General features: G+C 43.7%; 1 protein-coding gene across 1 annotated transcript in view; it reads left to right on the forward strand.

The window, feature by feature from the left end:
* LOC308289227 (lissencephaly-1 homolog A-like) overlaps window positions 1-15,787 on the forward strand; it is a 71,808-nt gene extending 56,021 nt beyond the window's left edge. The window contains exons 7-11 of the mRNA XM_080730853.1: window positions 5,112-5,214; window positions 5,551-5,779; window positions 12,308-12,409; window positions 13,337-13,493; window positions 14,631-15,787. Of these exons, the coding sequence (XP_080586979.1) occupies window positions 5,112-5,214; window positions 5,551-5,779; window positions 12,308-12,409; window positions 13,337-13,493; window positions 14,631-14,704 (665 nt within the window). The 3' untranslated portion in view covers window positions 14,705-15,787. The remainder of the gene's footprint in view (window positions 1-5,111; window positions 5,215-5,550; window positions 5,780-12,307; window positions 12,410-13,336; window positions 13,494-14,630) is intronic.
* Window positions 15,788-16,162: the final 375 nt, after the last annotated feature.

Raw genomic sequence — 16,162 nt, forward strand, 5'->3', positions numbered from 1 at the left:
CACATGACAATTCGGCCCTCCAGATAAAATCATTAATTCATTCAGAATATAAAGAATGTATAGATCACAGAGTTCATAACTATAGAACACATAGAATAAAAGTTCACTGCTTCACCGAGGTTTGATTTTTTAAGCCTTTATTTGATATCTGAAAGGGAACCTGCCGGCTGAAAAAAAAAAAACATAACTCGCTGATCATAGCATTTTGCTCCCATGTGGTATGCATCCTAACCTCCTGGCTATCAGTTCTTCTCCCCTCCCTGAATTTCATGCTACCCCTAGCAAAAGCAATCTGTAGCACAGATGGTACCTGTACCAATATGTTTAAGGGTTGATTTACATTAGGCTTCCTGTTTAAATACGTTATGTATGGCTCCTCTGATTCAATGTTTGAGCATAATTGATGATTTCACTTCCCACGTATTGAAATGAAAGAGGGTGTCGTGTGTTGGGCACACGGTTTGATCAGAGTTCAAATGTAATTTACAGATAGTTCTCTGGAGACTGTGCCCAGGGCTCAGGTGCGACACACACAGGCCTCATTATCACATTAAATATTTCACACAAAGCTGGTGAAGCTGAACAGTCCGCTCCAGCGTGCACCAGCCCATCATGCCAAGCTCTGCCATTTTGCGCTTTCAAATCAGATCATTCTAATCTACAGCGTGTAAGGCTGGTCTGGGCTTGCTGGCTTCAAGCACATGGACCCTACCGTCTAGGGCTGGCAGGGTTGCGATTTATTGTTGTAGAATAGATCATTGGTTTTCAACCGGTGGTCCGTGGAGGTATTGCAGGTCAGGGGTTGACGCTAAGGTCTCAGAGGCCCTTGCCCGCCGGGCAAGTACAGGTCATGTTCTACTTGCCCAAAGGTCATGCCCACTGGCCCAAAAAGTAAATAGTCCATTATAAAATGATCAATTTAACACTTACTTCTTGGCTTTCTGGGGCTGTGCGATGAAAAATGTCATACTGTACCTCAATACTTCCAAATACCTACATAGCTATGATTGAATATGTATATGGTTTCACACTTGTTATTTTAAATTTGTAAGTGTAACAGTAAAAAACGAACATTATTGGTAAACAGTGCTCTTATTTGACATTCCACAGACCAGAAGACAGAGCGCGCTGGCCAAGTTCAGGTGTTTAGACAGATATCCCGTGTTGTGTTTATAGATGGTTGCGTCCCCTCTCAAATGAGCACTTGCCCGGTCGGGCAACCTGAAAGCAAACTTTACCTGCCCGAAAGTTTTGTGGGTGTGTCAATGCATTAAGAATTATTATTATTATAATTTTTTTAAGGAGTAATTAGCCTTTTTGAATTGTACTTTTATTTGTTACTCTCAATCATTGCATTCAAATGTGGCTGTATCCAACAAAGATCTTGTTATACTGTACTTTACTGGTAATAAAATGCTTTGAAAACTGACACTATTGTATCAGGTGGGTTTATGATGGACCCACCGACACAATAGTGGTGGTCCCCAGTTTGCCCCTAGTCAGGATGGTGTCCCTGGGTCAAAATCGGTTGAAAACCCCTGGTGTAGATTGATGATTGGATCCAGTGTAGCTATTATTTAGTCACGAGCTTGCGTTAATACTTTTCATTGGTTAAATACAATATATATTTCCATCCATTCATCCATCTTCAACCGCTTTTCCGGAATCGGGTCGCAGGGGAAACTGTTCCAAATGAGATTTCCAGAGTTCCCTATCCCAAGCAACTTCCTCCACTCCCTCCGAGAGTATACAAGGCGTTCTCAGGCCAGTGTGGAGATATAATCCTTCCATCTAGTTTTTGGTCTACCACGGGGTCTCCTCCCAGTGGGACATGCATCGAGGACCTTCCTAGGAAGGCTCTTGGGATGCATCCGTACTAGATGCCTGAACCACCTAAGCTGACTCCTTTCCACGTGTAGGAGCAGTGGTTCTACTCCAAATCTCTCTCGGGTGACTGAACTTCTCACTCTCACATCTACCTTATACTGTACTTTCGTTCATGAACCTCACACTGTACATATATTAATTATCCATTTTATGAATAAAAATAGGTTTCACTCCCAATTCATGTTACATCCTCTTTTTCCCCTAGACGGGGACGTAACACATGACCATAGGTGAGAGTAGGAACGAAGATTGCTCGGTAGACAGAGAGTTTTGCCTTCCGGCTCAACCATTTTTTTCCTTCACAACAGTGCGATTTAGCAACTGCAAAACCACTCCTGCTGCTCCGATTCTCTGGCTGATCTCCTTCTCCGTCTTCCCCTTTCTCTCATTCTACCGTACATTTATTTCACCATGTTCAACCTGGCATCCCTATTTTAGACATGTCATCATTATAGACAAAAATCTGCTCATGATGCATAGCACACTGTCATACGTGAAGTATAATATAGGGCTTTCATTTATAAAAAGAAAATATTAAATACAGAGATTCAAGGTTTCTGCCCGACGACAATGTATATCATTTTAGAGGGTGAGTAGATATACTGGCACAGCCCTACTTCTTGGCTCGCCATCTCATTCCTCTTTGAACACCCTCCTTCGGTCTACTCAAACACGCAACTGTCTCCAAATCTCTTTGGAATTAGCTAATTTGCAGCGTTTAATATTAAAGAGTCTGAAGCGTGGCCGTATTATTTCCCTCATCTGGGGAATATAGGGTGCCATCGCTCATGTCATCATTGAGGCAGTTCCCCTGGCGGTGTGGCCCCGTCTTTTAAGTCCTAATTGCCAACTAAATGGCAGAGGCATGATAGTCTACATGGGGCCCGAGGCCCTACTGTTTTAGGGACCACCACGAGAGTGGTGCTGAAAAGGAAATCCCCCTCACCCGCCCACCACACATACCAAGTAATATCATTGCTGTCTTGCTGAAATCTTCTATCTCGTTTCATATATGACTTTTATTTTTCCTTAAATTCATTCCATATCTTATACATCGTCGTATGACATAATTGACATTGTCACACAACAGTGGTCCATGGCTCAAATGCCGAATAAATAACGGACCTTGCTATGAAAAAGGTTGAAAAGCACTGGTATAAAGTCTTGGCGTTTGACCTTGTGTGCTGCTGCTGCTGCTCTTCACGTCTCCCCTGAAACTCCCCAAATATTGCATGCCTGCACACTGTGCACAGCGGACCCCCATGAATATGAATGAAGAGTTAATAAGCTTGTTCACCCTCACGGACAAGTGGAGCTCAACCACTCTTAAATCCACATCAAACCTATAAACCCTCGACGTGTATGTAAATCAGTGCAGCTCAAAATTGGGGGGGGGGGGGGGGGGGTCCTCCAGGGACCCTCAGGGCTCCTTGAGAGGGGGTTCCAAATGGACCTTTACAGGTCTGTAAACTCTGAGAGTGTACACATGGAGGTTTATTGTTTATTACGGATCCCCATTAGTCCTCACCACAGTGAAGACTACTCTTCCTGGGGTCCAAAGACTCACACTTCACAATCCTAATAAAAACAGAATATACAATGTAATTAGTTTGATACCATCTATCAAAATACAAAAAAATGGCTTTTGAAGAGGTGTTGGTGATTACAGTAAATCATACAGATTAACATAATGAGACCACTGAAGGAGTGTTCAGTTCTTGGAATCACAATCAACTGGAATATATGGAAGTTATGGGAATCCTTGAAATAGAAATAGAAAAAGTACTATAAATCCTTTCTTTTCAGCATTTGAGGAACATGTTTTACTCATCGCTGATCAATTTATTTTCAGGGGGTGTAAGTCACACCCCGTCAGTAGGAGCTGGCACTTATTCCCTCAAACAGATGTGCTCACACTGTGCAGGAAAGAGAAAGGGGGATCACTCTCATCCCGTCCTACTTCAACCCCTCCTTTTTCCTTTTTCATCTCCTCTTCATCTCTCCTCGCCACCCTTCATCCTCCTTCACTCCTCCGCTCCCTCATTACTCTCACTCCTCTCTCCTTTCTCCTGCTCTGGTCTTCTCTCCCCGTGCACCCCTCCCTCCCTCTCCTCCCACTCACCAGGCTGGCTGGTTTTGGTGGAGGAGATTAGTGCCTATTTGGACAGCAGTTTAATTCATTCAGAACGGGTACACATTATTTTGTATCATTATTTTATGCTTTAACTATTGAAAAATAGCAGATATACAAGCTCACAGCGCGGCACTTGGTGCCGCGCTGCGAGCTTGTAGATCTGCTATTTTTGAAAAATCGTGAACATTTGAATTTTGACCTGATTTTGACCCGATTCTGTGTCTTCTAATTCCTTCTAAGGTTTTTTGAAAAACACACGTGGGGCTCAGTGGGGCTCAAAACATTTGTATTTGGCCACAAACCCACATGCAGCAAAATTTGAGTTACAAATGTTCGTTTTATAAATACATATATTCAAAGATTTTCTCAAATTTTCACGACTTTTCAAAAATAGCAGATCTACAAGCTCGCAGCTGTGAGCTTGTATATCGGCTATTTTTCAGTAGTTAAAGCATTCAATAATTCTAGGCCTAAAAGGCTTAATTATCCCTTTCAGGCCCTCCTGATAGCTGTTTTTTCTGTCTAGCTGCCACCCATTGTCACAGACTAGTACCCCCACCCCCCCCCTAAATGGAGCACACCCACATTTAAGCTTCGCTAATAGAGCCTACTTAGCCATTTTCCTCATCTGTTTAGCAGCTTAAATATGTCCTCACCAGCTAGGTAATTAGCTGCCTCTTCCTATGCCCATGGACATGCTACCCGCTCAGCAAATTGGCCATCTCACACGTCACTTAATTGGCTAATTGGGCCTAAAACCTTATTTTTGGGGGCACTGTTGCTAACTGAAGACATTTAAACATTCAATGGTTTGGGGTTTCAGTGCGCCCGCTGGCCTAATATGGTTCAGGCGCATACCACATAGGCTCTGATGCCTGACACTGGCGTGTCGCGAGTTCGGGTCCCGTTCCCAAACACCTTTGCTGCGTGTCACTCCCCTTCTCTCTCCCCATTTCCTGTCAGTCTACTGTCAATCGCCGCAGTATTGTCTCAATATCGATGTGTTGAGATATTTGGATCAAATAATTTGTTTGTCTGTATATCGCACAGCCCTGTGCCAAAATTCTGTCTTTGTTTTTGTGTTTTCCAGGACATGACCACAATGTTTCATCTGTAGCCATCATGCCCAATGGAGATCACATAGTATCTGCCTCCAGGGACAAAACCATGAAGATGTGGGAGGTGGCCACAGGGTATGTATCCACCTTCCTCAAGCTTTATTACTTGCACCAGCAGAGAGCGCAAGTACTGCGCTCGGTGGCGTATCTGTTTGTGTTTACACCCGTAGCCAATCAGGGGCCAGCATTCTTGGTGACGTCACCATCAACAGCCAATGAGGGACGAGGATTCTTGGTGACGTCACCGCCAACAAGTGCGTCCTGATAATAAATAACAAGGTGCAAATTGGCGATCCTAGATTACGATTTCTCTGGATTTGATGTTATTACCTTGTATTGTAAATTGCTTTGGACTAATCACATCTGCTAAATTATAATTGTTTTCCCCCATCTTTTCTTGGCCTCCATCAGCTACTGTGTGAAGACCTTCACAGGCCACAGGGAGTGGGTGCGCATGGTGCGGCCCAACCAGGACGGCACACTGCTGGCCAGCTGCTCCAACGACCAGACGGTGCGCGTGTGGGTGGTCGCCTCCAAAGACTGCAAAGCGGAGCTGCGGGAGCACGAGCACGTGGTGGAGTGCATCGCCTGGGCTCCCGAGAGCGCCCACCTGACCATCCTGGAGGCCACGGGCTCCGAGGTGTGTGTGAGGCGTTGTTTCACTGTCCAGCTGCTTGTTTGTCTCTCTCTCCAAGACATGAAGCTGCTAAGATAAACATAGAAGTATAGAGAAGTGGTTCTCATACAAGGAGCAGGTATTTGGCCGCGGACCCCCATCTGATAATGTTTTGTGCCAGGCATCCCAGGGATTATTCAAAATATTCTAATCATTTCAGAGATTAAAAAATAAAATAAATAAATGTACAAGCTCATTTCGTGCCTCGCTGTGAGCTTGTACATCTGCTATTTTTTAACTCATTCTGAGCCCCAGACATTAACGGATTATAATGTCCAAAGTGCCTCCTTCAGGTCCCATTCACTTGCGTTGTCTTATTTTGAAGGCCAGAAGTCCACAGCGCAATCACTTCCGGTCTGACGTCATCGGGTCGTGCGCCGGAACCGATCATTGTCCACGTGGAGTTGTGTAATGGCCGACCGGGAGCTTTCATAACTGTGTAACATAAGCGAGCATCTGCCTCCATCCTAGCTTCTTAAGTGTAGTTTTGAGATAATGGACATTAAAGATGAGATCCCCCGTCCACCTCAATGTTATGGATGGGACTATTTTGTGCTGGAGGAGCCGTGATGATGCGAAATCAGCGATGGATTTCGTCTCCGGACCTCCGCCCATTGTACTCGGTAATGTATCCGCCGTTACAGTAATATATTACTTTTCGCGAGATATCTCGGGAATGGCACTACAGATACTCGAGTACATTTCGCGAGATATCTCGGGAATGGCACTAAATCGGTTAATAGCCGACGTATAGATGGATAAAGTGGTTAAAATCATTGTGGTGATGAAACACCTTTTGAGAACGACTATTAGAGGAATATAAGACTTAGGTTTAGATTGGCAGTCTAAATCAGATTTCTGGCCTAGATTGGAATTGGAGCATTATTTTTCTTCGTCAAATCTGAATAGGGGGGAAAAAACTCGATTTGAAACGCAATATTGTCTCAGTCTGAACTCTGAACACCCGGGCCCCGAAGCCTGACTTATACAGTACTTTGCCGCATCATTGCTTGTAGATTGATTGGCTATTTTCGGCAAATGACATCATCATATCATATCACAAGAGTACTACAAATTAAGCATTTCTCACGCCTATGTCGTTAACGTACATAGGTAATCAATGCACAGCAGCAACCAATGCAGACAGGCCGACGTCGACGATGTACAAAAATACACAAATCTCTGTCTGCTCGCTCCCAAAAAAACAAGTGTGGAAAGAAACGCAATCAGACAAAACAAACAGAACAGTGTGTGGAGAGAAACAAATCAGAATTGCCTGCAGTCTGAACAAAGCCTAAAAGTGTGTTAAGTTGGATTGACGCCAGGCACCTCATTTGGTTGCGTCTCAGTCAACACACTGGCTGCCCACAAGTTTAGAATATATTTCTGTCATGAATATATTACAGACCGAGTAAATTAGAGACTTGATTCACATAGGCTGCTCCCAAAGCAGATTTCAATTAACAGGCAACATATGCCACAGTTTCAGTCCCGATGATGCACACACATGTTCATTTACGTCCTTGAGTTATGCTGAATTCACACCAACAGCGGAAGTGGTCTTCCTCTACACGTTTTTTTCCCCCTGCTAGACGGGTGTGTGCAAAACGTCCTAAACATCCACATCACCTCTCTGCGTGTACTCCTAGTTCACGCCTAGTTTATAACTCGGCATCAGCGAGCTGGTCTCGCCACTTATACCCTTATTACCGGCTCTGCCTCCTGTCCAAACACTCCTCACAATAGTCGATGTATGGAACTATGCTGCTTTTTTAGGATGCAGAAGTGCGTTGCTTATATCACATCACGGTGTACTATATGGACAGCCTTTTCCTTATATATACCTGTATATATACACATTTCTGCCTAAAACAGTCCTAGAATTAGTTCTTCCAAATGCCTATCCCTTACTTTACTTAATGTGTTGATTTAGATAGGACACAGCATATTAACACATTGGACGCCAATATTAAATGCATTAAACTTAACGGTGCGTGTGTGTGTGCGTTGTGCTCGCTAACATCAGCATCCATGACGGGTGGACATGTGATCTTTAGTGTGGTGAAGTTACATCGCGACCGAAACTGATAGAGCCAGGACTGAATAACGTGGTTCCTGTTTACAATGGAGCGCTATGGGGGTTTGAAACAACGATGGTGATTCTCATCCACAGTCCCCCCCGTCCCCCCATAAAAACAAGCAACAATAGAGTACATTACATTACACAAGAAAAACTGAACAGAGATACAAAAACGGGTACAAATGGTGCAAAGTGTGTTTAACCCATTTAGAACGGGTACACAGTATTGTGTATCATTATTTTATGCTTTAACTATTGAAAAATAGCAGATATACAAGCTCACAGCACGGCACCGAGTGCCGCGCTGCGAGCTTGTAAACCTGCTATTTTAGAAAAATATTGAAAATTTGAATTTTGACCCGATTCTATAAGTGTCTTTTGAATCCTAAGATTTTTTTGAAAAACCTATGTTTCTATGTCAGCAATCTGGCCAGCCATCGTCAAAGAAAAGGTCCTTTTCACTTAAATGGAGCTCAGTTAGTCTGTTCTTGAGAGACTACTATGTCAGTGGTTCTCAAACCTTTTCATGTGAAGGACCCTTAAAATGATATTTATTTGGCCACGGACCCCCAGCTCAAAATATCTAGTTCCAGGGACCCCCCAGAAGCAAAATTTGAGTTACAAACGTTCGCTTTGAAAATACATATATTCAAAGATTTGCACACATTTTCACGACTTTTTCAAAAATAGCAGATCTACAAGCTCTTTGCTATTTTTCACTGGTTAAAGCAGGGCTACTCAACTTGAGATGGCTCAGGGGCCACTCAGCAAAATACCAAAAGGCCAAAGGGCCGCAAGCTAAAAATGACGGTCCTATTTTGGACGTTTACATTGATTTTGTAACACACTTCATGACACGTCTAATAATTAAGGAAACGCACAGAAAACAGACACATTTCCATTTATATAAGCCAGGCCAAACCTCATTGAACTAAAAGATTGTCATGGATGGAATGATGAAATTGATGACATTTGAAATTTTTATCAAATTAGGCTTTATTCACAAAATGTTAAGTGAAAAATTAACAGATCTGGTTCAATCTTTTTGTAACCCCCCCTGTGTCTGGGTATGCAAGGCTAGTGAACTTTGGCAATGTAAAGGTATGCTTTCTCATGAGTCATGCCACTAACACTCCTTTTCATTAATAGGACAATTTAAAATAAATAAACGTTTATACTTATTATTCAATCACTCAAACCCCAGCATCCCTATTCTTGGGGGACATTTACCAAAGAATAGCCGATCTACAAGCTCACCACAAGATGCATTGCGAGCTTGTAGATCGGCTATTTTTGGTGAAGAGAGTTATTGTATGGAAAAATAACTCAAGTACAGTTCAACTCAGCCTCAGATGCACTGTACTTGTAAAACAGTTTGTTGCTTTGAGCTTTGTAAAACAGCAGCTCGTTGGAGGAGATTTGTGGTAATAAGCATAGTTCCTTGGCTGCTGCGCGATCTGTTCATGCTTGCACTGTCTGTCGGTGCTGACTGGCGGAGTCGCGGAGGCAGAGACAAGCACAGACAAGGGCTACGTCTTCATTAGCCTGAAACATGACGATCGCGACCGTTCATATATCGCACGACCGTCATGCGTCTCCACTCCAGTGAGCCCGACTGTGGTTGTCTGCTGCAAAATCTCCGCAGATTTGTCTGTCTCGTTGTACTATAGCTCTTGTGTAGCCGCCTGCATCTCCGCACTGCTGTGCTCTATGCATTGACTACATTCGCTTCCTGACTCTTATCCCTACCTACGGAGGGCACGGAGGCTCAAACATCACCGCGTTTTGCGTTACGCGTTAACTTTGACAGGCTTAGAAAAATCATATTTTTATTGGCATGATCATGACGGGCCGCACAGACATGCGGAAAGGGCCGCATGCGGCCCGCGGGCCGTGGGTTGAGTAGCGCTGGGTTAAAGCATTCAATAATGGGTTAAGGCTAAGACTAAAACTAATTTCAGGTGTCCAGGTTAGTGTTGGGCCGGCTGCCGCACCTTCTACATCCAGACAAACTGTCAGACAGCCATGTGTCTGGATTAGACCGTGAAATGAACAGTCCACACACACACACACACACACACACACACACACACACACACACACACACACACACACACACACAACACACACACACACCCTCCCTCAGTCTCGGTGGTGGGTGCAGCAGTGCCAAGGCCCAGGGTCAGCCCATAATCCCTCCTCCCTCCCCTCTCCATGTTGCCTTGTGATCAAGCGTATCCAATTGTAGCCTCATGTGATTAAAACAACATTTGTCCTCACAGTGAGCGCTCCACCAGCAGCCCTCTGTCCCCTGGTACAAAGAAACACTATGTTCTCCTGTTGCACCCACGCCATCCCTTTCATCCTGTTGTTCCTTATGCCTTTGAAGTCAAAAGGAAAAACTATATATATATATATATATATATATATATATATATTTATTCTTTTCTATATACTGTCCTTGCCGTCAGGCAGAAATCGCCTCGTTTCATGTCGTTTATTTGTTCTTTCTACCAAATTAATGCACTATTTTGTTTGCCTATAATAACATGCCTAAGAATTGTGACGGCAGGTTGGACAGTTACGTTTGTCTGTGGGTTTTGTAAATATTTAATGAAAAGTATTAAAAAAAGTGCAATTTCTGTGAAATTGTGAAAGTGTGGTTGCACTGACTGGAGTTGCGAGGAATCCGCTGGGAAATTAATTCCGTCTTAGGGCCGATGCATACTCTACTTTTAGAGCTGAATTTATTTCGGTTTGGCTCTGTCCAAACTACAATTATGATGTCATTCAGAGGTTCGGTGGGGGCGGTTACCGTCATAAAGGCCCACTGGGCGCGATAACGATAGAAAATATCGTTTTCAATTGAAGTGGATGGTAGCGTCCACACCGCAACGATAAAACCGTCATAATTAATGTGAACGCTGACATATCATTATCATTATCTTTATCGCGTCCGGTGGGAATGACTCTTTAGTTCGGCTGTTCGGTACTGCCGAGATTTTGCAACTCTGTGAACCGAACCGGAATACATTCGCCTCTAAAAGTGGAGTATGCATCTGCCCTCACTATTTATATTAGATATTGTGAGAATATTCAGAAAAGAAAAGGGACTGAAAACTGACTTTTGGGGTTATAGGTTTACAGAAATGGTTGCAGAAAACGTCCATTGAACCTCTGTCCTTTGACCCAAATTCACCAATAACACTCTGGGTTTATAGTTTTACTTGATTGATTTTCAGAGGCATCTTTGAGGCTTTTCTGACACTCATTTTGTTGAAGCATAACAGACTTGTGCGTGCGCTCTCTCTCTCTCACACACACACACACACACACACACACACACACACACACACACACACACACACACACACAATCACACAATCTGTTCTTTGAACGTTCTGCCTGTGTGAAGATGACAAATTGTCACTCGTCTAGCAGAGCAGGTTCAGGTCGAGTGAAGGCAGCATTTCTCCTGACATCAATTATGCTTTCACAGTTTGGAGACCAAAAGCAGCCGCACGTTAATCTTGACATAGGAAAAAAAAAAAAAACGTCCTGCCTGCATTAATTTAATGTGTCTGCCATGTTAACTGTTTGAACTTGTCCTCCCCTGGTACTTGACAGACAAAAAACTGTTAGGCATGTCAAGACTTTTTCGCTCCACTGTGCCAAATGCACACACCCACCCAGCCAGCAGACAGGACTGTGCTTTGATTGGTTAGCGTCCAATAAGAAAAGACAAACAAAAGAAATGCTCTGATGAGCTGTATGTTTTATCTCGGGGGGGGGGGGGGGGCTAATGGTACCTGGAGTAAAGCAATGAGACATAACAGGTTCGTAGTACTGAAGTACTCTGCCCTACAAAGGCAGAGTGCAGTAACTACGTTTTTGGACACACCAACTTATTTGTGTCGCCCAAAGTTCAAATTAGCCTTCACGATATTGGGGAATGAAGAATTAGCTCAAGAACAGGTATACAATCAGTGCAATATAACTTATATGCCTTTATCTCATTTGGCTGATCAGCTGTAACACTTTTAAACCCATTTTTTGGTGAAATTCTTGTACGTAGTTACATCACCTCTGTCGGGTGGAAAGGAATGTCCAAAACTGTTAATTTTCAGGATTGAGAATAAATAAAAAAGCAAAATACTTGATACTTTTGTATGATCAAATAGGGCGTTAATTTTTGCAGAAAAACACAAAAAGTTAGAATATGGAGATAAGAGGTTTCTGCCCTATGCAATTGAACATTTGAAGCGTATCAGGAAAGGTTATTATAATATTCTAAGAGTTATTGTGGGCTCGTAATATGTCAAGGAAAACTGAAAAATCTGTCGATACTGGATATGCACACACATGTAGGGTTAAGGCTTGTGTGTTTTATTTGTTTATTTTCTTACTTGCAGACCAAGAAGAGTGGCAAGCCCGGTCCTTTCCTGCTGTCTGGCTCCAGAGACAAAACCGTGAAGATGTGGGACGTCTCTACTGGCATGTGCATTATGACCCTGGTAAGTACTGTATGTCATACTACACTAGATGCCTATTTTAGCTGTACTGAGAGCTTAAAAGGGGATGAAACCCTAGGCTTTGTTTTCCACTTCAGGCAAAAAATAAATAAATAATAATAACAATAGCAGGCTAGAAACAAGGCAGCCTGCATAACACCACACTCTATATTGTAGTACTCTGTGATGTCAGCAACACAGATGCAACCACAGCGACATTGGGTGTGTCAAAAGTGCATTGACAATGTTGTCTGTTGTCACATTTTCACCCTCTGGGCACGGGAGCGTGTCGATATTTTGACATAACATTTGTTCGACACGGGTGAATGTTAACCACTATGCCTAACCCTAACCCAAACCCTAACCTCATTTGGGTAACATGTCATTAGGTCGAACACCCTTTGGATCGACCACCAAACTCTAACCCAAACCCTAATCCTAACCTCAGTAAAACTATGCCTAACTCTAACCCTAAAACTAAACCTAACCTCAGTAACCGTGACACGGGTGATTATCTAACCTGCCGACGCTCGCGGGTGATTATCTAACCTGCCGACGCTGTTTGACCCAACGGGAGTTCGACCTATGGGGCAGTCCCCTTCAGTAAAACGATGCCTAACCCTAACCCTTAGTCGAAATAATGACACAGAAATAGCGAGATTTCTCCTCTGGGCACACCTAAAGCAGCTGAGTTCCTAACTAGGCTGCCATGTTTGAAACTGCTAGCTACCTAGTTTTTAACCTGGAACTGGAACCCCTTAATGAATTAAAAGGTACCGGAAGGACTTTGGAGCGCCGCCTATTATTGTCTTGTTGTGAGTCTTTGTAGAGCTGTGCACCCGGCAAACTGCATTCATACAGACTGAGCGTGTTCGTATTTGTTTCTAGTGTTATTGTGAAATAAACCGTGTTGCCATCGTGTGTGCGTAGGTTGGCCATGACAACTGGGTGCGCGGGGTGCTCGTCCATCCCGGAGGAAAGTTCATTGTGACCTGTGCAGACGACAAGACTCTACGGATCTGGGACTATAAGAATAAACGCTGCATGAAGACCCTGTGTGCCCACGAACACTTTGTTACCTCTCTGGGTAAGAAGCCTGACATCATGTTCTTGGCCATCATTCTATCTATTACTTTTTCTTTGAATTGAACAATCGAGAAGCGTACATATATTCCATTTTTGGTGCTCCACTTCGGATACTAAATGTGGCAGTCATGAGCTGGGATTGGTATTCTTTGTTTAGCTGCTCGGTCTCCTGCGGTATACAGTACACTCCCCCCTCCCCCCCCCCCTCAGGTGGTGGATGTTCTGGTGGGTGCAGGCGTTATACCAAGCTGCTTCTGAACGCTGGAATAATGTGTAGTGGGGGCGAGGCCACGTTTCAATAGCAACCTTTTCCATCATTTTCCTGGGGGCTTAATGGCAGCTGGGGTCTACGAGGTACTCAAACGAGATAGATCGAGAGAGAGAGATGATAAAAAGCAGCAGTCCCCCCCCTTTTCCCCCCTTTTTTGATACCACATCAAGGTTTAGGAATTGTCCTCTGGAGCTTTCCTGGCTCTCTGGCTAGCTTTCCTTGCATCCTGCCTCACACCCAACGATGCTGTAAGCTATTGATTGAATCCCGGGGCTGCTTAGGACACAAATTACCTTTATTTTGTTGTGGATTGACTGCCTTTTTTGTTCTGTATCTATCTGTATATGGTCATATGTGTACCTGGTAGTATTATATGATCTGTGTGTCTGTATCAGTATTATGATATGTATATCAGTCGTTGCTGTCAGGCACATACTTTTTCCCCCCGTAAATTAACACCCTAATTGATCATAGTACAGCGTCACCTAAAAAACATCAAAAGTAGCCAGATCCATTCCATAACGTCAAACGCGGCGCGAAGTAGTGCGGCGCTTCGAGCTTGTAGATCTGCTACTTTTGAATTTGAATCCTGAAAAGTAACTGTTTTGGACACAATGAGGTTTCCACACGGCACTCGAGACAGGCGATATGATCCGTGTGTCTGGTAGTGTTTTGCACACTTTGGTGGATCCTCCCAAACTGGGCCTAGAACAGTAGCTTCACATTCATTCTATCTGGCTAAAATAAATGCGTGGTAGACCTAAACAGATTATTAAACGTGGCTGACTGTCATCTTTAGTTGAAGCTATACCTCCTCTTCCTTTAATGATGTTATTGTCTTTTTTTTTTTTGTACTTGTTCCCTCAGATTTCCACAAGGCTGCTCCTTACGTGGTGACCGGGAGCGTAGATCAAATGGTAAAAGTGTGGGAGTGCCGCTGATTTGGACCTCGGGACAGACCGTCGGACCACCACCCCGATTGTACCTGATCCCTCCTCTGGACCTCACCTCCCCACTGGCCACCCCTTGCCCCCCCCTCCCCCTCCCTCCTCCCTTATCCATTCCACCCTCATCGAAGCCCCACCCACGTCGAAACCCCGCCCATCGACCTTCTTTCATCTCCTAGCGGCTGCACCCACCCCACCCCACCCCACCCTACAGTGGTTATTTACCCATTGCTCTCTATCTCTGGTCCAATAACTATTGTTCCTTCTATGTAAATTATTCCTGGATGTAGATCGAGCTATTAAATGTTACACAACAAAAAAAGTATTCTTGCATGGTTGAATCCAAAATTGTATACTGTAAATTTGCATAACGTTGTCTAGAAGTACCATAGGTTTAACAAAAGGAGGGCTGGCCGTCTGTCTGTCACGCAGCCTTACCTACAGACCGACCGACGGACCGAACGACCGACCGAAGGCAGACGTTTTTTTGACTGGGTGTGTAAAATGTTAGGGCACTAAAAAAAAACATAATTTAAGAAATGACAGTGTCGTTCTTTTATGTGTAAGATTTATTTTTGTCTGTCTATTTTTTTTATTTAGGATTTGTTTTCTCTCGCTCTTTTTGTTCTTGTTTTGTTATCTCTCTTCTTCACTGTCGTAGTCTGTCGGTGCCTATAGCTTGGTGAACTTTTGAGAGGAGAGAGACGGTCAAAGACAAAGGAAAATGTGTGTAATCCCTTAATGGAGAAATGATTGTCTGTTGGGCTTTTGTTATTGGAATAATCTGTAGCTTTGTAACATCACTTCTTGAGGTGTGTGCATACCATTTCTCTTCATGTGGAACTAGATAATATATTAATGGCTACATATACGAATGTTTCAAACTGTTGTCTGGACCTCCGGGGGTTGAAAAAAGAAGAAGAAAATCAGCTTTGTACTCTTGTCATGGAGACACGTCCTATAAGCAGAGCAGGAGACCGCCGATAGGCTTTAGATAGATTATCCAGTTTAATAAATTCCAGCTTTTGCATTCAGGAATCAAAACATTTAGCTGGTTTTCCGCTGGCTTTCTGGAGTGCCCAATGCTAAGCAACGCTACGGGCGCCCATCTCAGCTTAGCATGTAGGCTTAATTTCACTTGTGGCTCCGAGCACGAGGTTGTCCCAATCTCCTCTGCTGTAGCCCCCCATACCCTAAATGTACGCTCAGGGGCGTCACAAGGGGTAGGAAAGTGGGACTGAGTTACTGGGGCCCAAGGTGGAGGGGCCCTAATAACTTTATCTATTGAAAAATAGCTGATATACAAGCTCACAGCGCGGCACCGAGTGCCGCGCTGCGAGCTTGTAGATCTGCTATTTTTGAAAAGTTGTGAAAATGTGTGAAAGTCTTTGAATATATGTATTTTTTAAGCGAACATTTCTAACTCAAATTTTGCTTCTGGGGGTCCCTGGA

Source organism: Nannobrachium achirus, assembly GCF_963921795.1.
Source record: "Nannobrachium achirus genome assembly, chromosome: 8".
Lineage (NCBI taxonomy): Eukaryota > Metazoa > Chordata > Actinopteri > Myctophiformes > Myctophidae > Nannobrachium > Nannobrachium achirus.